The sequence below is a fragment of the Merops nubicus genome, unplaced genomic scaffold (genome assembly GCF_000691845.1).
Source record: "Merops nubicus isolate BGI_N331 unplaced genomic scaffold, ASM69184v1 scaffold8201, whole genome shotgun sequence".
Lineage (NCBI taxonomy): Eukaryota > Metazoa > Chordata > Aves > Coraciiformes > Meropidae > Merops > Merops nubicus.
In genome coordinates, this window is record NW_008587527.1 from 4,906 (window position 1) to 28,299 (window position 23,394).

Genomic DNA, 23,394 nt, shown 5'->3' on the forward strand with positions numbered 1-23,394 from the left:
AAAAATTAAGCCAAGGTTGGGCAAAGATCTGTTGCTTGTTTTCATGTCAAAGCTTAATTGCATTTAGTTCTACCTTGTCTTCTCACTAGAGTGTTTTTCTGTCAAGAGTAGAGATTTAGAAGCAGCTTGAATGTGACAGCAAACTGAAATTTCTCTGCAGGGGATGCTGAAATGCTACAGTTTCTATTTTGGTTACGCTGGGCATTATTTGCAGCTTGTAGAAGTAAATAACATTTCAGAGGATGTCATTACAGTCTTGGTTGTCATCCCAGTGATCCACACTGGATTATAACTTGAATTGAATACTCATTTAATGCACTCATTCCTCTGTGGTAAAAAGTGACTTTTCTTTCTTTTTTAAATAGCCAGCTTCTGCAATAGTCCCAAATTAAGGGTAGTATTACTCTGCAGTGCATTTTAGCCTCAGAATAGACTATGGGCTCATGACAGCATAAAGTTTACCTTGTTAATGCTGATTTTGAGCTGTCATGTTGAGACATTGGAGCTTTAGTGATACCTCTAGCCTCCAGATCTGATCTTTTTTTTTTTTTTTTTTTTCAGGAAGTGAGAGGAGAAAATGATATAATTTGCAAAATCTGATCTTCTCTCATCCTAAACCATCCTGGAGCCATCTGGTTTTGAACTGTCTTTATTTGCTAGGGGAAAAGAGAGTCTTAGCCATCCAGTAAAAAACAGGCAGTCATTGGTGCTGCTCTTGATGGCAGCACATGTCAAGCAATTGCAAATATGTCTGTCTGTTTTCTGCTTTTTCCTTCTAACTGCTGCTTTGTAGCAGCTCTGAATCATTGTTGTCCAAACAGCAGTTACAGTTTACTAAATGCTTTAAAATCCCGTTCAGATCTCTTGTTATATATCAGCCTCTCGCTATCTGAGCTAATCTTCAATAACTGATTTCTTGCTATTGGATTGTCTGGTACAACTTCTGGCAAAATTTTCAAGCTGTGTTTGAGACCACTTCTTAAAAAGGTTGTAGAGAGACAAGTATGTATTGTCTGTGTAAGTATGTACCAGTTAAAGGTGCTGCTACTGGAAAGTTTCAGGGAAGCTTGATTCAAGAAAGTCTTTGTTAAATAAAACTGAAACTGCCGTTGCATAGTTTGGTCACCTGCAATATTCTCACCACTTGTCATGTAATAACAGCTATTTAATCCTAAACCTGCCACAATTAGAAAATAAATAAAATGCCTATTTTGTAGAACTGCTTAAGAATGTTATCTGCTGTTATAACTACTTCAGTAATATGTTTCCTTTAAAATGTACAAGACAGACTGAGAGCTACAGAACTCTTCTTTACATATTAACCGGAGTATAAGAAGATGTTGAACTGATTATCAGGGTTCTGCTTAGCTGTTTAAGTGGAGATTTTTGGGGAAGAATGAGGGGCTGGATATGTGAGAACCATCTAGTTAAATCTTCAGAGAGACCCATGAATGTTTAACATATATGGGTTAAGAAAAACAGGTCCTTCACACTTAACTAAGTCTTTCTTACTTTTGGCTGAAGTTACACTTCCTTTGTCCTCAAGGCAGTTCTTCTAGTTCTGTTTTTCTTTCAGATTTGGGAGCAGAGGGTGCAGAATGAGATTGTGATTCTTAATTTTTAGATTTTTTTTTTTTTAATTAATATATTCCTGCCTGCCTTTATGACCAATGACAGACCTTTTTTTTTTTTAAATAATTCGACTAGTACTGTCGTCTTGTTTATTTTCATAGGCTTATTATAGTGTTGGAGGACTAAGGAGTGTGTTCATTAAAACTAATTATGGTTGTGGTTTTTTTTTTATTTGCAGGAGTCAGAGTTACCGTCAGAACTGAATAATGAAGGATACTGTGATTTTAACAGCAGGCCAAATGAGAACTCTTACTGCTATCAGCTCCTGCAGGAGCTCAACGAGCAGAGGAAGAAAGGCATTCTTTGTGACGTTAACATTGTGGTGAGTGGGAGGGTCTTCAGAGCTCACAAGAACATCCTGGTTGCAGGCAGCCGCTTCTTTAAGACTCTGTATTGCTTTACAAACAAAGAGAGCAGGAACCAAACCACTGTTACCTATTTAGACGTTGTTGCTGTTCAAGGTTTTTCTGTCATCTTGGACTTCTTGTATTCTGGTAACCTCGTGCTTACGAGCCAAAATGCCATTGAAGTGATGTCGGTGGCCAGCTACCTTCAGATGACGGAGGTTGTCCAGTCCTGCCGCAACTTCATTAAAGATGCCTTAAACATAAGTATAAAATCAGAAGCTCCAGAGACCGTTGTCGTGGATTACAACAGAAGATCTGTCAGTAGGGATGGTTTGTCTCCAAGGGATCAGAAAGTTGCCAGCTTCTGGGCAACACGAAACCTTACCAACTTGGCAAGCAGCATAAAAACTGAGAACGACGGATACTCGATTGATGAGGGCCAAATGGAAAGCTACCAAATGAACGACTGCAGTTGGGTCCAGGACAGCTCACCTGAAATGGCTGAAAATGAATCTCAAGGTGAGGGAAAAGTTTTTGTATGGAATGACATGGGCACACAGGGACAATCAGTTCAAGAACCTGGCAAAGCGAGAAGGAAAAACCAAACTGCCAAGAGATTTATTTATAATATACCACCTAATACTGAAGAGAACTCTGAAGATTGCTCAGTATTGCAACCATCGGTCCCATATCCAGAAGAAGATTTGTCATTTATTAAAGAAGAAGCAGGTAAATATTGCTTCATGTCACTCATATAATTTGAAAATGAAATTATTGAATGAAGTATGTGACAGTGTAACTTTTATAAAAGTCTGTTGGATAGGATCTTACAGTGAAGTCATCACACCGATCAGGTTACCGAGTCCGTAATCTGATCCTCTGCTCTGGGGCACAGTGGTGCATCTTCAGCTAGAGGAAGGAATGATGGAGCTGTGCCATGCAGTGTGTAATTTGCTGCTTGCGTTTGACACTTGAGCTGGGCATCCTCGCCAGCTGGTAGAAACTAGTACTCTTACATTTATATTTCATCTGTGGCCACTGTTAGGCACAAAATCAAGGAGTGATAACTGGTGGCTATTGCTGTTTCCTGTTTGCACAGGCAAAAGGGCCTTTAATTTCTTCCCTTACCCTAGCAAAAGTTTTTTGTGGTAATCTCCGTTGCCTGAGCGTCACCCAGAAACAGGAGTCAACCTCCCACTGCTGCTTATTGTCGGGCTATCTGGGAAGATACAAAATGGAGTAGTCCTGGCTAGTATAATAGAAACTCTTAAAGCAGATTTGTGAAACGGGTTGGAAAGAGATGCCACAATGATGTACAGGAGAGGGAGTATCTTTTTGTTGAGCTATTCTTTAAACAAATTCTGAAGCTGACTGAATTAATGGATTTTTTTTATGAAGGATCTATGGTTAATGTAAACAATAAAATAAGATTAAACATCTGTTTGTTAAACAAATGTGGTCACACAGAATTGTAAGCAGACCGTTCACAGTGTAATTGGGATATAAGGCAATGTAATTCAGTTCAGGTTTTTATTTTTTAAATATTTTTATTAAACTATATATTTGAAATAACTGCCATTTACCTGTATCACTTCTAGATGAACTAGCAGTTTTGAAAACTTACCCCAGTTTAGGGGTCAATTAAAAGTGGATTTGAGATGTAGCAGGAACAAAGTTCTTTAGTTGTGTCTGTTTCTAAAACATTTTTTAAATGTTTGCCCCGTTCAAACGTAAGGGACTGTGGATGTGTTCTGCTTCCCAGGTTCCAGGGATAGATTTGAAGGGGGGATGTGAAATCAGCACAAACACCTGTGGCTATAGAATATTGCCAGATACTGTATTCCAGTGACAACAGATTTGAAAGCAACCTACATTCTGTGAGGGTTTAGGAACCTCTGTTTGTTTTGATGGAAGGAAGTTTCTTCCTTAGTTTCTTCCTGTACCCCCTGAGTTGTTTAAAAACCAGGCTAAATCAAATCCTTTCAGTAATGGGAGGAGTGGGCTGTTTTTTCCTGGGCCTTCGCAGTGCCTTTACCGAAGAGCAGCAGGTGCCAGTTGGTGTGGCTGCTGGCTGCAGAGGTGTCAGTGAGGGGCAGCCCAGCAGTGGGCACATGGGGACTGCTGTGCTGGCCCTACTGGCATGTATGTCTGAGCACCAGAGTGACGTGACAATATGGAGTGACGCAGGCTGGAGCTGCAGATGTGAACATTTGTATTGGCTACCTGAACTTCAGTAAAAAGCCTTCAATGCTTTCCTACAGCCTTCTCGTGAAGAAAACCTGGTTGCTCGTGGCCTGGACTGGCATACACTCTGCTGGGTAAAACACTGACTGGATGGATGGGCACAGAGTGGTGCTGAATGGAGTCAAACCCAGCTGCCAAATGGTCGCAAGTGTACTTCCCCAGGACTCTGTATTTGGGCCACTTCTGTTTAACATCTTTCTCAGTGATCTGGACAAGGGAATTGAGGGCAACCTCAGCAAACTTGCAGATGATGGCAAGTTGGGCAGGAGTGTTGATCTGCTTGAGGATAGGGAGGCTCTGCAGAGGGATCTGGACAGGCTGGAGCAATGGGCCAAGGCCAGTTATATGAGGTTCAGCGAGGCCAAGTGCTGAGTCCTGTACTTGGGTCACAACAACCCCAGGCAATGCTACAGGCCTGGGGAAGAGTGGAGAGCGGCCTGGTGGAAAAGGACCTGGGGGTGTTGATTGACAGCCAGCTGAACATGAGCCAGCAGTGTGCCCAGGTGGCCAAGAAGGCCATCAGTGTCCTGGCTTGTATCAGAAATAGTGTGTCCACCAGGAGTAGGGAAGTGATAGTGCCCCTGTACAGGTCACTATCACAGTCACTGGTAAGGCCACACCCCCAATATTGGGTTCAGTTTTGGGTCACTGACTCCAAGAAAGACACCTTTTCGCTGAAGTAGGTCCAGAGAAGGGCAGTGAAGCTGGTGAAGAGTCTAGAGAGCAAGTCTTAGGAAGAGCAGCTGAGGTACATGGGATTGTTTAGCTCTCTCACACTTGGGCAGGAGCAGCCAGTATAAGTTATGTCCATATAGTTAGGAAGTAGTGTGGCACAAAGGGGCAGCTCTGGAGAAGCAGCTGTGCTCAAGAGCTAATATTAATTCTGTTCAATGCTTCAGGGGGTTTTCTTGTTTCTGGTCTTCATCTCTGATCTCAGTGGTCAGGTCTCGTTTAGCTTTGGAGTTCAGCCTGAGAGTGTGCACTTGTAAAGTGAACTTCCCAATCTCTTGCTGTCTAACCTTTCTTAGACTGCACAGATTTGGTTTTTTTCTGGCTGAATGAAAATAGAAGCTGTGTTTCAGAAACATGCCTGGTGCGTGCCAGCTGGTAACAAGCCCTGGGCCCACAGCACCAGGTTAGATCTAGCCTTCAGTAGAAAAAGCACCTCTGGATATGCCTGGTGAGGATGTGGAGTCCTCAGAACCCATGCAACAAACCAGCCTGTGCTGGGCTGCTGTACTTACTGATCCATACTCAGTTGAGGTGGTGTGTAAAAGGGCAGCAGAGAGTCTGGAGTAGGAGCTGAGCACCTGTGCATTAGTTGCACAGACATCCAAAAAAAAAAAAATGTGAAAAAAATGGAGCATGTGAATTCTAGTTCTGATTTTTAGGGAGTAGATTTTCTACCTCTTTTACTGTTGGAAATAGGACAGCGAGAATATGTCTACTAAATGATGACCCTAGCAACAGAACTAAATCCTGTGGACCTCCCTTAGAAATAATGGAGGCTATGGGCAGTGCAAGAATGAGCAAACAAGTTTAGTGTCCTTGTTCAGTGTTTTTGGACAGATGCACCAAGGTTTCCAGTGACTCTGTGTTAAAGAATTAAATTACAAAATATATCCATGCAACATCTTGATGAAAAGAGCCATATTAGAGGCTGGGGACACACTGAATTTGTGCTGTGGTGTCTGCCCAAACCCACTGAAAGTTCTGCTATTGAATGGGGGAAGTTTATTTCATTGAACTGTAAAATACTGTCAAATGAATGATCTCTGTAGTAGTTCTGGAACACCATAGAAGTGCTTATAAGGTCCCAAGTAAATAGGTTTTCTGGTGGTGTTAGAACTATTTTGGAAGCCATCTCTAATAGTTTTATAAAAAGACCTTTGTTTTCATGAAGTTCTTATGTGCATACATATACAAGAAAGGTGGGGAGGGATTTTTTACAAGGGCTTGTAGTGATAGGAGAAGGGGTAATGGGTCCAAACTGGAAGAGGGTAGATTGAGATTAGAATTTAGGAAGAAGTTCTTCACTGTGGATGTGGTGGGACTCTGGAACAGGTTGCCTAGAGAGGTTGTAGATGCTCCATCACTGAATATGTTCAAGACCAGGTTGGATGGAGCCTTGTGCATCTCCCACAGTCTAGTGGGAGGTGTCCTTGCCCCTGGCAGGGAACTTGGAACTAGATGATCTTTAAGTCCCATTCCAACCCAAACCATTCTATAATTGCTTGAAACAGGAAGAGATAATGGAAGTAAGGCCTGGTATAGCTTCCTTTCAACCATAGTCTGTGCTTCAGCATTCAGTGTTCTTTTTCCTCTACTGCTGCCTGGGTTTTTCTGCACTCTGAAGGTAGATTCCACTCTCAAGCAGTCTTCTTCCAATTGATCCCTCTATGCCCAAGAAAAGGTAGAAGAGGGAGAAGTGGAGAATTGGAGGAATGACAAGAATGAGTTGTAGAGTAACCTGCAGGTTATACGATAACTTTTCAGTTGTGGATTAAATATCTTGCAGAGATGAAAAACTACCAAAAATAATAGGTGCTGCATAAGAAAATCTATTTTTGAATAGGTATAAGACAACACCGAAAGAAAAAGAAAATAGTAAATTTTTATGATGAAAGCTACGGAGGGCACTGTCCCTTTGGTTGCTAAAGGGGAAAGAATGAGCTTTTACTGTTACTCTTTTGTCATGTGCTGGTGAGGATAACCAAGAGCAGCTGTGGTTATGAGGTGTCCAGTTACATGCAAAGTATGTTGCTGTGTCCTTGATTGTGGTTTTGGTTTGTCTGGTGGTTTTGTGAGGGGAAAGAAATACCATAGATACGGTCGAAGGGAAACCTATTTAAGGCCACTCCTCTCACTACAAGAATACACCCTAAAAGCCACTACCTTGAATTACATAGTAAGTGGGCTTTCCAGTTGAGTACTGCTAGATAAGTATTAGATAATCAACAGTAAAATCTTTCTGAACCATCTGCTACCCCTCATATCCTAGTAAAGCAAACACGTTAAACTGCCCCTCGATGAAGGTTGAGTTTCCTACAGGTGTCTGTAAAGGTATGTCAGCTTCTTCCTTTCACCCTGTGTTGCCAGTGAGTTTATATTTAATACCTTCCCCGTAAAAGTAGCACTTCAGTGAGCTTCAGAAAACTCCATGAAGTTGAGATAGATTTTAAATTGCATGTGCCATTTTACTTTGTTTACCTACTCTTGGGAGAAGGCTTCAAAACTTCTCTGTGTTAGCTGTATTAATGAAAATAGCTGTGTTTCTTCACACTGAATGTTACCACCTATCTTACTATTTTTACTTCTAGTTGATAATCTGCTAAAAAATGTCTTTACAGCCGTAGCTCATCCCACAATTAACCATTTACGATGGTGAGAATAGTGCAGTCAGTCAGCATCTCTTAGTCACTTTCCAGTTCATAAGAGCTCAGTGATTCTAATTCATCGTATTCCTAGTGTCTATTCATAGTTTTTTATAATTGTTTTCACTTCTGGAATTTGTTTTTAGTTTGGACTTATTTTCTGGAGTATGAGTATTCTGCAGGCTTCAGAGCATGGCTGTGAAGTATTGCTCATGCTTTCTGGAGCTGCTGGTGTTGATTCTTAAGGAATGAGCATGTCTGGGGAATCCCAATAGCTTTATGAAGCTACCACCAGGCTATTTGTTACCATGATTTTTGAGCTGGATAATGCTGTGTTGTATATTTTGTTGTGGGTAAGGGAAAGAATAGCAAAGGCAGGATGAGAACAGCCTTTTTGTGGGACAGGAGGGTTCCCAAATGATTTCCCAAAAGATGGGTGCTTTTGTAATTGGAGAAGTGAAGATTGATGGACTTACCTGCATATATATATATTTCTTGTAGGGGTAGAGCCAAGTTGCAAATTAAACAGAAAGGTAATAAAAGATTTTTATTTTATTTTGGTTTGTTTTTTCTTCCTACTCTTCCATGGTGCTATGACTTTCAATCAGCTCTTCATCAGGTCTCCAGCCAGTACCCCGATTGAAAGATTTAAGTTGCTTCATGGACCTTTAACCTCTTCATTACATTCCCTATGTAACCTGGTATTGGAGGCCTCATAGGTATTTAGAAGTCATCTAAGGAGAATACAACATCTGAGGGTCAACCTCTTCTGCATTCATTAAATTAATCTCTCCTGGGGATGATCCCAAAGACAAGTAGATCCTTACATTCTCATGGTATGGTCAGCCACTGACCTTGCAGGTTTAAGCAATGTTCTGCATATTAATGTTGTGTTGGGGTTTTTGGTTTCGTGTTGTTTGGGTTTTGTTTTGTTAAAAAAAAAAAAAAAAAAAAAAAGGCAAGCAAGGGGTAAGCAAGGTAGATGGGTTGGGGAGAAGATTACTTTTGAAAAATTACCAATCTGAAGTGCTGATTTCATCTTTCTGCTACCTCATGTATGAAATGGCAATGATAATGGCAGCAAATACATAAATAAAACAGGGGCTGTGTATCTTCTTGATGTCTTGGGGGACCTAATTCCAGCCACAGAAGTTAACAGCTCTGTTTCTCCAGCTAGCTTCCCTCCTGCATCTCAAAGATGCAGCTTAGTAAGTCAAATCTAATTAATTTTCACATACTGAGCAGTGAAAGTGTTTTTACTGCAGGTGTTTCAGATCCTTTTGGATTGTAGTTAATTTTCAGAGTAGTGTAGAGCTTTTTTAAACTATCATGAGGGTGAGAACACAAATTCCTTCAAAAAACCTCTTTTCCAGATAGTAATTACTGTGAAGTCTTGTTTTTATTCCACAGCCCACTTATCTCTTAGATGCTTGTCTTTGCATCCTTGTCCATTCCCATACAATATTTATGAAGCTAACAGACTGCTAAAGGACTTTTAAAAATACCCTTTATACCTTCACTGACATGTTGGAGAAAAAGTGTTAGGTTTCTTACTTAACACATAGGTTTTCTGTCTTGATAGGCCTATTCAGCTCAGTCGCACCACTGTAGCTCCCCGTGAGAGCATCATGTAAGAGTTTGTGGGAGTATAAACTGATTAATTGCTGTTCAGTTACTCTGGTCTTGCAAGTCTTTGTGTTGTGTGGTTTGGGTTTTTTTGTTTGTGTGGGAGTTTTTAAAATTCGAGGGAAGGGATAGGTCCTCATCCTCACTGTTGGTTCCTCAGTAGAACAGATTTTAAGTGGCATGTAGTTTTGACTGAAAGACAATACCTTCAGCTTCTCCAGGTCCTGTCCTTGCTGAGGAGTTTTGCTCAGTTGCTGGCTTTGCTGCCCAATCATTTATTCTCTGTGTACATTCTAGAATTCTTTTGCACACAGCTCAGAGTTGTTTCTTGGGGGTGGAAGAGAAAGGCAGGCAGCATTTCTTGTGCCAGTTTCTGTCAGGTATCGGTTGATATTTTCAACCAGAAATGTGTTCATAGTGTAGGAAGTTTATACTAAATGCAGAATGCTGTAGCGTAGTGAGCTTATACTTTGCATTTACCCTAAAGCTGATTGTAGTACTTGCAGGACACAAGCATTGGTCAGAGTACAGCTTTAGCAGAAAATTTCACTTCAACCACTAGCCTTCAGTGGTGCAGCTTTGTTAGTTACAAGCTTCATCCTGTCCTGCTAGAAACAATGGAGAGAGGAGTTAGCCAGCTCCGAGTTGGCATTTTTACTGTAAAAATATAGCCACAATTGCAGAACTTCAGTCACTTTTCAGTATTCCCAGGGCTTGTGGGTTGAGGGGATGTTCTTGAAAATGTGATCTTTAAAACTAGAAAAAAACCCACTTTGCTAAGTAAGCAGCAGTAGTCTTTTGTGTTCAGGTCGTATTTGAAACGCATGAGCTGTGTAGAAGTTCCAGTCCTTTACACAGTTGCTCATGACTTGAGCTGATGCCCTTTCTTTAAGGGTGTAATCTTCCATGTTGTTTTGCAGAGACAGCACGACACCAGCCTGGCAAGCTTAGTTTGTCAGGTAGTCCCCAATTTTATGCCGAGTTCTCAGGGAGTTTTTTTGTTTGTTTGTTTTTGTTGAAAGGGTTGGGTTCGTTCTCCTTTGTTCTTGTATTTTTATAGATTGTGCTTCTGTCTTGCACCTTACTTTTCACCAAAGCCCAGGGTAAAGACAAAATCCCTTGGTATTCCTGGACAAAGTTAAGCTTTGGCAAAGCAGATCTGGAATGAAAGATAATGAGGTGCCAGTTCAAGACTAGGGTTTTGGTCAGTTATACTGCTGCTTCAAAGATGTCTGTGATTAGAGAAGCTAACATGAAGTGAAGATCTACTTAGCATTTCCTTTCATTTGTTCAGCATAAAAGGTTGAGACCAATACGCACCTGTAGGCAGAGGTGTGCCTTTATGTCTTTGCATAAGAATAGGTAGAACCAAAGACCCATATCGGTTCTTACTGTGTTTGTCTCAACAACAGTATCATCAATGGGCTTTGCTAGTGATGCACAGTGATACTTCTGTTTCCTATCCCTCAAGCTAACCTTTAATTCTTCCTTTAAGAAAATGTTCACAAGCTACAATATGTAGCAAAATAGTAGGAACAGAAGTGCAGAAAGAAACTGATGGCTTTACTGTGCAGAGAACCCTTGTGTCAGAGCAAAGATGGGAGTAAGCTTAATTTCCCTTTTTTTTTTTTTGTTGGATTTTTTTTACCCCTTCATTAGGGAGAAATTGACAGCTTTGAGGACAAGTTGAATTTATTTCCTTGAATTTGCTCTCTAGTCTCTTTTTCATAGAGTTATCAATAAAGTAGGAGCAGAAAGTAATGCTGAGACATTTAATTTGGTTACCAGAGTATTGTGGAATGGTTGGTGGGTTTTACTGTATTGAGGGATCTTACTCGTAAATGCCAGTCAGTTTCTAGGTGTTTCATGCAGCCTTTCAGGTGTATGTATATCTCATTGAAAGTCTGATTTACATTAACACTTTAAATATGAGACTTGATGAAAAGAGGATGTGAAATGTTTATATTAGGAAGTCTTTGAGTTATCTCTTGAATACTTGAGAAAGCTCTTGAGGTACACCCGTAAATTGTCATGTTTGCAGTGTTTGTGATCTGGCCCTTCTGCGCACAACATAGTCTAGAAGCTTATGGATGAAGATGTTTTCTTGACAGTCAAGTCAAGAAGAGCTGTTTTCCTGAAAACACCTTACTGAGTCTCATTCCATTTAACAGCTGCATCAATGAACAGGCTAGTGGGTGGGAAGATGCTCTCAGCAAGTTTGCAGATGACATCAAATTGGTGGAAATGGTTGATATGCTAGAGGGCAAGGCTGGGTTTTTGTTCAGATGAACCTCAACATTCCATAGGAATTGGCCAACAGGAACCCCTGAGATTCTGTGCAAAGGCAGATGTCAAGTACCACATTTGGAAGTAACAACCTTGTGCGTCAGTACAAGCTGAGAGCTGAGTAGCTGTGTAGTAACTCTGGAAAAAAAAAATGGGGTCCTTGTGACCACAAGTCAACAGTGCATCCTAGGACCAATGAAGGATAGCCTCATAGTAGTGGTATTAGTCAGAACACAGCCAGCAGGCTAAGGGAACTGATAATAATGCCCCAGTACTTGGGACTAGGAAGACCACCTGAAATTCAATGCCCAGTTTAGGGCAGCTCAGTGCAAGATGGATACTGGCAAGCTGGAGGGAGTCCAGTGAAGGGGCACTAAGGTGGTTAGAGGGACAGAGAACATGTTCAGGGAGAGGCTGAAGAATGGAATTTGAGTATGACAAAGGCTGAGGGATCTACCTGCTATCTTCTACCACTTAAGGAGATTATAGAGAAAATGAATCCAGATGCTTTTCAGAGGAGCACGGTAAAAGGGCAAGAATGGGTTGTCACGAGTTGCAGTTAGGGAGACTGTAGTTGTAGATAAAGAAAACTGGACCATGAGAGTGGTTGCGTTGGAGCAGATTGCGAAGAGGGTTTATGGAATCTCCCATCCTTGTGGATATTTAGAACTTGGCGAGGTCCAAAGCACCATACAGTCCAGCTTTGAAGTGAGCTCTGCTGTGAGGAGGAGGTTGAACTAGGTGACCTTCAGACCTAAGTTTTGGGTTGAGTCTGGGATAGTTCCTGAGAACAGTAAACTCCAACACAAATAAATGGTCTGGATGAGACATGCTTTTACTGACTTGTGTTTCACTGGTGTAGCCTTTGCTGGGAGAGATCAGCGAAACAGATTTCTAGTGTGAACATTACCCTTGTCTCAGGGGAGTTTTTCAGGGAATATATGATAAGCAAGTTGAAAAAGCAAGTGAATGATATATTTGTCATCATTTGATGGTCATCTAGCAGGATTAGTTGGTGATAGATCTGCCTCCGTGCTCAAGGCCATAAACCACTTTTTTTTGTGAATGACAAATAGTAAAAAAAAAAAAAGAGCAGCTGGGAGTACAAGTAAGATTGCATTGGCAAAATGGGCTAACTTTGTCTGAGCTGTCCATTGCAAGAGGCAGTTGAGAAGCACTTTTGGGTCAATGCTTTGACCCCTTTTTCAGAAGCAAAGGTAGAGATGTGGGTAATGCCCTGGGACCATGTGGAGTACAGTGTATTTTGTTCCCACTACATTCCCTGTGCCAGTCCTGGCAGCACCGTGGGTTCTGCTCTGTTACCGAAGGTGAGCAACAAATGCATCTCTCCAGCAGCAATCCAGACTGTGTCTTGGAATCATAGAATCCTTTAGGTTGGAAGAGACCTTTAAGATCATCAAGTCCAACCATTAAGCCATTAGGGCTCTAAAGTCCTCTGCTAAAACAGAAATCTGCCAGGGTTGGAAGGGACCACAAGGATCACCCAGTTGCAACCCCTCTGCCACGAGCAGGGAACGTTACCACTGCTCTTCCTGTGGCCTGGCCACCTCTCCTCTCTGTTTGCCGTCTTTTCTAATTGATCTGAATGAGCAGTCAGTGTCAGTAAACCTGTTGGAAAAACAGTAATATTCCTTTTTCTCTTCTTTTAGCACTTTTTTTAGTGTTAATAAGTGTGATGAAAAGAAGTTAATTACAGGCAACTCTGTCCAGTGTGAAGTTTTGCATCTTCTCCCTCGGTGCCTTGTATGTCCATATCTCTTTCTATAATGACTCATTCAGTGGCTTCTGTTGTTGATCTTTTCATTAATCTCCTTGGTCATCCCTGGCTCGGAAACGTCTGGTGTTCTTCCCCCTAAAATCAGCATATTTCTGGTTACAGAAAGTTCAACGTGTTTTACTCTAACGATCTTTCTGCTCAGATGTGTTCTCTTTTTCTGGTGATACTCCCCTACCTCTTGCCTTCAAAACTGAAAGTCAGTATTGTCTGACTTTAGGTTATCCATTTTCCTGAGACCAGAGTAGAACACAAAATCCTTCCATAAAGTTAGCTGTGTAAAAGCCTGCACAACTACTTCGTTGTATTTCAGACTGTCTTTAGCTCTTCTTGGATTGAGATTGTGAGAATTTTAGCACCAATAGTTAACCAGCTTATTTGTATTCTCTGTTAGTATATTGGGTTGGTTGTTGTTTGTTTTTGTTGTTTTTTCTTAAGAACAGGTTGTTGATAGAAACCTTCTCCATACAGGATAGAAGAGTGGGTAGATGTTGGAGGCTAATTGACATTTGAATTAGTAACTTGCACCTATTTTAGGAATTGACTAAACTAAAAAAGTATCCTTAGATCAGAGGAAAGTTGTGGTCAGCGGACCTGATCTGGAGATACAGAAAACTATTACTTCCAATTACGCTCTTATTATTTTTGGTTTAAATTAAAAGATCTTTCACTGCTGTCTGTATTTCCCCTTTTGTACACTCCTCCCTCCTCCCCACCCCCCTGCCCCTGTGCCTGGCAGTATAGTATGTAGTTACTTTCAGTCTCCTGTGAAAATCATCTGGGTTTGGGTTGACAGGTTAGGTGATCACTGTATTTGCAGTTTTACACGAAGGTTTCAGGGGGCAGCAGCTTGGGTGAGAGAAGGTATTACAAGCTACAGGGATCCATAGCGTCTTACACTTGGCTCAGCTATAGTCAGAAGCTTAACTGACTGCAGGCCCTATGTCCACCTGGGGAAACCAGTAGAGGCTTGGTATTGTACTTCCAGTTCCCAGCCTGTGTGTAATTCATGCCTTTCCTAAGTCATTAGACATTAAAAATTACTTTTTTCTTGTTTTGAATGCATTATATCTTATCTATATTTTAATCTAGAAGGCAGGTTTTCTAGGTCAACAAATGATTTTAAGAATAAGCATTACATTTAATTATGATCTACTTAGTCCTGTACAGTGCAGAGACTGAAGTGTCTGTAGCAACCTCTTATCTTTCGTAGTATCTGTGCCAAGTGTTCTTTCATGTTATAGCAGGTCTTCAGTTTGGAGATAGAAAGAATTAGTAGCTACTATCTACACTAGACTTACAGCTCTTAAGTCTCTGTGGCTTTATGCCAAGCCTTATGCTAAGATAGAGACCTGTGCAGGGATTTGACCTCCTAATTTCCCTCAAACTTCAGTACCAGCTGTGAACATAAATGTTGCTTGTGAAATTCCATTTGTGTTCTCTTAGATCCAGAACTGCCAAAGTGAGAGTGTTATAAATGTGCTCAGCTTGATACAACTCTGATTTATGGTCAGTCTTTGATGTTTGCTTATTTTGAAGGAAGCTGTGCAGTACTGCCTATACACAGCATAGATGTTACATCTGTGAACAGTACAGACTTGGTCTGTTGATCTCACAGATGTTCCTCCCATAAGGGGGGGGAGAATGGTTAAAATATTTTGATCACTGATCTTCCACTGGTTGACTAAAGACAGGGCAGCTCTATTCAAGAGGAAAAAACCTGTAAAGAAAAAGTTCTAATATTTTAAACAGACTATAAAAGTTTTATCTTTTTTTCTCTGCTAGATCCTGAGGTCTGCTTCAATTTGGAGGCTTTTAGCCTTAAGTTCAAGTCCTCTTGACTCTTGTGCAGAGCTGTACAAGACTGCTTCCTCACTAATCCTTTCTTATGTATTGCAAAAGGAAGTTTTACTGCTCACCTCACAGGAATGTGTAGTTGGCATGTCTATAGGGTATCTGTGTTCTGTTCCTTGAGCTGTTGTGAGATGCTGTTGCTGGAGTCCATAGGAGTTCTTGCCTCTTTTGGACATAACAATAGCTATTAGAGAGAGTAATTAAATAAAAAAATATTTTCCTCCCTACTTTGTTTCTTAAAGGAGAGGGAGATTTATTCTGTTCCTCTCCCCCTTCTTACTATACCAGAACAGCTGGTGGATGAACTAAAACACTGGGATTTCTCTTCCTTCGTCCACTCAAGCTCTGCTTTTCGAAAGCTCCAGTGGAATCCCTAGTTCAGCAGCCGTGAGCCAGTTTTGCTTATCATTTGCCATTGTCTAGCTGATAGGATAGAACTGTGAGCTTCCTATTTGTTAACTCATTTCCTTTTAAGCTGTTGTCTTATGGTGCAGATGAAACCACTGCTGCCAGCTGTAATGCTGCCCAGGCAGTAAATGAAACTACTGTATATGCCATGCTCTGAGGATTTGTAATATGTACTTTTTTCCAAGTAAAACTGTAACTGGCAAGTGTTTCAGTAGGCAGCTTACCTCTAGCTGCATGAAATTCCTGTTTACACTAAGAGAATTTCCTTTCCTGGAAAAATCTTTAGAATAAGCAGTATAGGGACAAAGGGAAAAGTCTTTGGACTATTACAACATGCAGTATCGGGTAAGAATGTCTCCATTGGCTGTGAAGCCCTTCACAGGACCTTTCACAACAGTAACACTGGGAGTCCACTGTGAGGACCTGAGCATTATCCAAAGAAACTAAAGGAAATCTGCCAGTATCCACTACAGTTTGTTTTTATTTAGCAACTGTGTGCCTGTGAGGAGAGTAATGTGGATTCATGAGTTTGTTGTCTTCCAGTAAACTCCTGTCTTTGGGATTGGGAATAAGATTGATTTGTATTCTTGCCTGAAGAGTCTTTGCCCCATGGATAGATTTTGTCAAATACCTAGTGCAGCTTTCTTGTGTACTGTTTGTGGTTCTCTGAGCTGTGTAATAGTGGTTCCATCTTCACTCATGCAGTTCTTACTTGTTACAAAAGCACAGAATTAAACAAGCAAAGTTGTTTTTCTTTTAAAGACACTGCTTGCTTCTGACCGATTTTGTTCTTTTAAAGAGGGGAAAAAAAAAAAAATCTATAAAGACCACAAAAACTGCATGAAGAGCTTATCTAAATACTAAATGTAAATATTCAAACTAGTCTTTTAAGCTGGTCTATTCCAAGTAATTACGGTCTCTTGAATTGATGTGGTTATAGAGTAATGGAGGTGATTATTCAAAAAAGAATTTAGACATAGCTGTAGGATGTTTTATATGAATGAAGATATTTAAAGCACCTTACCACTGAGATATTTTAAGGTGATAAAGAAAATCACACCTCCAGCAGTAGAAAATGTTTACTTTTATACAAACTAGATGGCTTGTGATAGACCAGATGAAGTCACTGCACAACAGTTGTAAAGAGAATCCAGTGCCCTGTCACAGTGACGGTAAGGGAATAAATATCCTTACCATACAAGTTCTTATGGTATGAAAGGCTTTGAATTTTTCTCAGGATGGGACGGAGAAGTGGTGCTGTGGAGAGGAGTTCAAAGGTCTAATTTAGCTGAAATGAGGAATGCAGTCATTTCTTGATTTCAGTATTGAAGAATATGTGAAAAAAAAATTATAGTTACTATTTTTACGTTTGCAACGTTTTTGTCATAGTTTAGAAAGAATATATGTTTTGTTAAATGACATGACTAAGTAGAGCCCAGGAAGCTAATGTAAGACTGTGTCTGTAACAGGTACTTCAAGTGACTTCAAGTATGGACTGCTCCCGGGTACTTCAAGTGACTTCAAGTATGGACTGCTCCCGGGTACTTCAAGTGATTTCAAGTATGGACTGCTTCCGGGTAGTTCAAGTGACTTCAAGTATGGACTGCTGCCAGAATCTTGGCCAAAAGAAGCTTGGGAAAACGGCAAGTATATCTTGTGGAGAGGAGATCGGGTTTTGCCTCTGATGGGGGTTCTTTATCTTCTGTGTCACTGCTGGGAATATTTGATTAATTTGTTTAGAGATTTATAAGATTAAGTGTTTACATAATCTTCTTCCGTATGATTTTCCTTTCTGGATAATGCAAATAGGAGTGCTTCCTTGGAGGGAGAAAGAGGAATTCAGATGTATGGAAAAGTAAAGACGGAACATGATTTGTATCAGCTTTCGTATTGTGCCTGAATGTGAAGACACCTGAGATCTTCAATGATTTAATAGCTTCTTCCCCCCACTCCACCCCTTAGTAAGCTAACTACAGATAAATAGTTGAACACTTGGATAATGAACTGTTTAATACAAAGTTAAATATAATTTTTCAAGCAGTGATAATTATACTCCAAGATATATTAAAAACAAAAACTTAATTGCAGTAAAATTTTTGCATTCGGTGCAGCTGCAGCTAAAGCCCTCTTCAGTTAAACCTGTGTTACTTAACCCACCATTTCACATTTTACATGCCTCTCATAATAGTTCAAGTAAGCAATTATGTGTAATTATTTTTCTGCCTGAAAACATACAAAAAACCCCTATCACATCTAAAATAATTATTGCTAGATCCTTAAAGTACATAAATTCAGTAAAAAGAGGATCTTAAGATGCAATGCCTACCTCTTCTCTGTAACTTTGAGCTATTACAGAGATGTGGTTTATGGTTTACCTAAAATATTGTAGTTTTTACAGTGTGTCCTGGTTTGGGGAAGGACGCACTGGTGGAAGGAATTGGGTCATCAGAAGGTAAAATTCACTAGCAGACAAGGGATTAGACTCAAGTCTTGGGAGGTCTGCCTGTCCTAAAAGTATTAACTTCCCGTATACTTAGAGCCCTCGTGTCTGCCTGTCTGTCATACGCTTGTTAAAGTGTGTAAGGCTGCCATTGGAAACCTTTTATTGAGTTTATTTTTTCTTCATGTAAGCCAATAAGTGTCATTGTGTTGACTTACAGCTTGCATGAGTACTCTGATACACCAAGGCGAACTTGAATATCAGCAAAATTTAACTTCTGTGTTGTGGTGGATTTTGAAGCTGGGAGGAGAAGTCTTAGATACAGCCATGCAGGCCCATGAATGTAACACAATTACTTTTGCTTTCTTCCTGCCAGCAAGAATATGAGAAACTCTTATGCATATAATCACGTAGCCTTAGCCAGTGCTTTTGGGATGCTTCTAGATAGTTGTGATCACGTAAATTCTCACCTGCAGTAAGTTGCCCCCATACCCTATTCTCAAAACAGTCCTTGTGTTCCTATGTGGCATTCTTCCTTGCTGTCACGCTGCCCTCTGCCTTGCAGTCACAGGCAGCTGTGGTGAATCTGTTCTGCCTTCATACTTCAGGCAAGCTGTGTTACCTGCCGTCCGAGGATATGGAAATAGCACTCCTCCATCATAAGGAAGAAGTGGGATATTGCCACTTTCAGAATCTTTTTTTTATGCTGTCTTTATTCTTTCCTGATGTGAGATCAAAATAGACTTTGGGTACAGAATAGCTAAGATCCAAACTACTTAGCTATTTCAGAATTATATTGCCTCTTAATGTCCTATTTTTTTGTCAATATTTCTTCTTGCTTAATTATACTTTTTTTTTTTATTTGTAGAGTCAGATCTTGGTGGGAAGTTTCTGCACATAATTCTACCTAGAGTATTGGTAAAGAAGGTTGTAACTAAGTGCTGCAGAGCTAGGTTTTCTAATTGAGAATTAATTCTAATTAATTCCCTAATTGAGAATTGTTTTCTGGTATAGGTGACCTCTAGAAAATGGAATACTGCCAACTTGTAGCTACCTTACTCTGATTCATGAGCTAAGACTTCTTTTCAAAGAATGAATCTGTACTTACATAGCAGAAATTCCTTGCTTACAAGTGGGTCTTTTTCTAGCAAGATCATACATGCAGAACCTACCAGTATTTGTGGTTTCTGCAGGCAGGCATTGTCCTGATTTGGCTGATGAAGTGTCATGGGGGTGCTTTGTTGTTTTGTGCATCAGGCAGAACATACTGGAACAGGTTTTTTTTGTTTGATCATCTTTTCTCATGATGGCTTATCTTGTAGGTGATTCCTCTGCTTTAATCATGAACAAGTTGAAGTGTCCACACTGTAATTATGTAGCCAAATACAGAAGAACACTAAAGAGACACTTGCTCATTCACACAGGCGTGAGATCTTTCAGTTGTGACATCTGTGGGAAGCTGTTTACTCGAAGAGAGCATGTAAAGAGACATTCCTTGGTAGGTAACCTCAAGAGTGTGTATGTTTGTGTCTAGGTACACATATGTACCAGTGGGGTTTTATGGTTTTTCTTCAGATGTTTTGGTAGCTGGGAGAAACATTGTTCTCTGATTTGCCATAATGTAAATTGTTTTTTCTTAGTCTAAAACGGATGAAGATAAACAACTCTTTGTCATAATTATACCTCTTATATTCCTCATGGAAAACACAATATCAGTTAAGACAATTGCTGGAATTCTGATAGATAATTTCAAGATGATTTTGAAAGTGGTGTGATAGAGATGCAGTATATGTAAGTATTCTGCAGATAACGAAGGGAAGTTTTGGCTTGGTGTTACTGGAATGGAGTAGCACGTCTTGTTCTGTGATGCTGCATCACCATGTTCGGTGAGGACTCCGTTAATCAGCGTTGCACAAATTCTTGGGGTAGTGCTCCAATACTTATTTTACAACTGGAGAAAGCTATAGTACACTATATGCTTTAAGACTTAGGGAGGGATGAAAAATATCTGACATGCAGAAAGTAAACATCCTTCTGACTTGCATTCTGCTAATACCATAATCAACAGCTGAGCTTACCCTGTCCTCTGCATGTTGCATAACTCAGCATTTGACTTGAGTGCTGTTTATCTGAGGATCCAGAGAAAGTATTACCAGTCTTGGGTATTTTGCATGTACTTTGTACCTAGTTTGTAAGGAGATTCCAATTTCATTATGAATTTACTGTGTAGAATCCAAGGCATGTTTCAAGGGAGTAATAAAAGCAAGACCATATTGGTGATGAAAAGGTAATAAAATTTCTCTAAGCTGTGATTTTTAAAAACCTCATTTTGCAGACACTCACAATAGGTTAGTACATGGGATGGGGTAAATTACACTTCATTTGTCCATTTTGGTAGCTTTTCTCAGTCCTTTCAGAGTGAATGGACCACCTTGCTCCTTCATGACGGTGTTCCGTAAGTCTCCATAGCCTCCTTGCACTTGGCTTTTTGTTTCTCAGTGAGCAGAAAAAGTGGTTGTGAGCTTCCAAGTTTTAATACAGATGCAGTAAAGAGCTTCTGCTGTATGTCCTCCTAATTTTCCTTTCTAGCTTCTGGTATCCTGAGATGGACTTCCTGTTAGCCAGTAGTATTATTAAAAATAAATGATAACCTGAGTCATATCAGGTTCTAATTCTAAAAGATATTTATAAGACAACTGCAGTAATTTTAAGTATTCATTAAACTGCTGTGACAGGTGGGAAAGTCTTTGCTGATAGCTCCTGTGTAAATTTTGGAACCAGCATCTTTCTTATGTTACGGACTTCTCTCATCTTAGATACACAAGTTCCCACCCTGCCGCTGCTGCCTTTCTTCCCTCTCCCATACCACCTGGTGAAGGCTTAGATGCCTGAAGGGACAGGAGTACCTGTGGTAACAAATCTGAAGGATGTTTTGTCCTGAAGTGTATGTAGGTGACTGCAGTGATAGATAGAGATGATGGTATGGGGCAGATCTGTGGCTGGGCAGAGGAGGCTGATTATCACCTTCTTGATGGTGATCCAGTGTAACACATCCTAGCAGCTGCACTGCGTTTTCCTTTGTGGCTCACCAGAGAAGACAGCAACACCAGGTGGTATTTGGGCTACCGAGAAGAGTGGAGTGGGACGTCAGACCTCTGCCCTAGAGTATCTGACCAGGTCTTGCACCTGAAGACTTTCTTCCCTCCAGGAAAGCACATGAAGTCAGATTGGGTGAAAATAGCTGGAGTTGAGCTCCTGTGCTTTAACTGAAGTGTGCTCTCTCTTACAGAAAGGAACACTTTTTAAATCCTCTCTCCGTTCAACAAAAGCCTCAAACATTTTGCTTTGTGCCAAATAAGCATAGAGGCTGAGGAAAAAAACACTAGTATCAGCTGTGCAGATTATACAGTGCCACTAAAGTAACTATTTGTATCTTGACCTTGGGTCTTTTCCCCTCATCTGGGTGGTAATTTCTGTTTTAACCTAAAATGGAAACTTTTTTCCAAGTGACCTCAAATGAGATATTTAAGCACATGGTTGTAATCTGTTGTGGGGCCATCAGACAGAAGAAAGAAGTCTTCAACTTAATTTTTTTTTTTTGAGATGATAACTGAATTCAGCAACCATGTATAATAGTTACTGGTACAGGTAACATATTTCCAAATTCCAAATTAAATTTTGTGTTTAGTCCAGTTAGTCAGCAGCAGCCTTCTGATTTTGCACACAAGCTCAGCCTACACACGGGGCGAAGAATTTACCAAAGGGACCCAGAAAGACATTGTTTGGTTTAGTTGTGGTGGGATGGATGTGCTGTGGAGGAAGGAACTTGCTCTTTGAATTCACACAGGATTTAATAACTCCTGCTGCTGCTTAATGTTTCCAGGACTTAAAATTGTAAAGGCCGTTTTCTAAATGAGATACGATCCTGTGTGCAAGATGAGTGCTTATACTGTTCTCATTGCCTTTGAGCCTTGTTCTGTACAGTGAACAGTCACAAAATGACCACCCACCTGCTGACGGGACAGGCCGCTCTGCAGGTGCCTGCTGAGCAGGAGGCAGCTTGGTTGTGGGCAGCAGCTCAGGAGCTCCAAATGGATCTCTGGTAGCAGTTCTCTATCCGAACAGTGTTGGGTACCTTTCAGAAGAGTCCAAAGAATTACTTTGTGCATTAGTTGTTAGGAATAGTTTTCTAGTGCTATAGGCAAATGCAATCTGATATGCATGTTTTCAGCTGTTCATTTTTTTTTCCATAGGTGCATAAAAAGGATAAAAAGTATAAATGTATGGTGTGTAAGAAGATTTTCATGCTGGCGGCCAGCGTTGGAATAAGACACGGATCGCGACGTTACGGAGTTTGTGTAGACTGTGCAGATAAATCTCAGCCTGGAGGGCAGGAGGGAGCAGACCAGGTGCAGGACACAGATTTCCCTAGGGATGAAGAATATGAGGAAAATGAAGTAGGAGAAGGTGATGAGGAGCTTGGTGACGATGTGGAAGAACAGAATGACCAGTCTCGGTGGGATGAATCCGGGGAAGTCTGTATGCCCTTGGAGGACTGACAGCGTGTGACTTGGGGGTGCTGCCGGCGGGCACGCTGCGGGTTGGCTGTGGGAGCTTCTGGACTGAAGGCTTGCGAGACGTGGTACAGGCTGGATGGTAGTTACGTTGCTGTGAAAAATGTAGGGTCAAAGCCTTATAGCAAAAAAGGATTATTAATTTTTTTATTATATTTGCACAGGACTGTACAGCATACAACCATTTGGTTGAATTATACAGAGTCCTCACATCTACAGTCAGTTATCAAAAGAAAAATGTATTTTTTATTATTTATAGGATATAGCTACTTGGGTCCTGTTCAGACATAGTAGTACCTGTACTTATGTTACACATTCATGTGTCTGTTGACATGAATGAAGAAAATTGCAACTTGGTATGGAAATACAAAGACAGCTTTCCCAAATCCACTCGTAGTTTGGCAGTGAAGCAGCGAAGCTAATTTGGGCTGGTGGCTCTTGCTCCCACAAGTATGTCTTTGCCATACGAACCTTACCTCCCGTACTCTGACAGGTGAAAGCCAATCATTTAAATGTGCATCACAGATAATGCCAACACCGTATTGAAATTAGGTTTTAAAAATTTTTGGCTCTGTTCTGGCAGGTGGTATAAGTGATAAGCACTGGAGAAGTTAATAATAGCATTAATTTAGTGTCAGTTTTGAATTTTAAGAAGGTTGTTATGGGTTCATCAGTTCCAAAATGATCTTGCTGAAGAAATGACCAATAATGAAAATAATAGACTGATCAGAGCATGGGTAACTCTGCTGCCACTTAGTCAAAAGAGATAGTCATGCTAAAAGGTATCTGATGTAATAATGTGTCCTTCCTCCTC

At 40.6% G+C, this 23,394-nt stretch overlaps 1 protein-coding gene across 1 annotated transcript; it reads left to right on the forward strand.

The window, feature by feature from the left end:
- Positions 1-1,810: 1,810 nt before the first annotated feature.
- Positions 1,811-23,187, forward strand: ZBTB10 (zinc finger and BTB domain containing 10; the record flags this gene model as incomplete). The annotated part of the gene is made up of 4 exons (XM_008948938.1): positions 1,811-2,708; positions 17,036-17,209; positions 19,329-19,504; positions 22,260-23,187. Coding segments are annotated over 4 exons (1,554 nt in total), but the record flags the coding sequence as incomplete, so codon positions are not given.
- Positions 23,188-23,394: the final 207 nt, after the last annotated feature.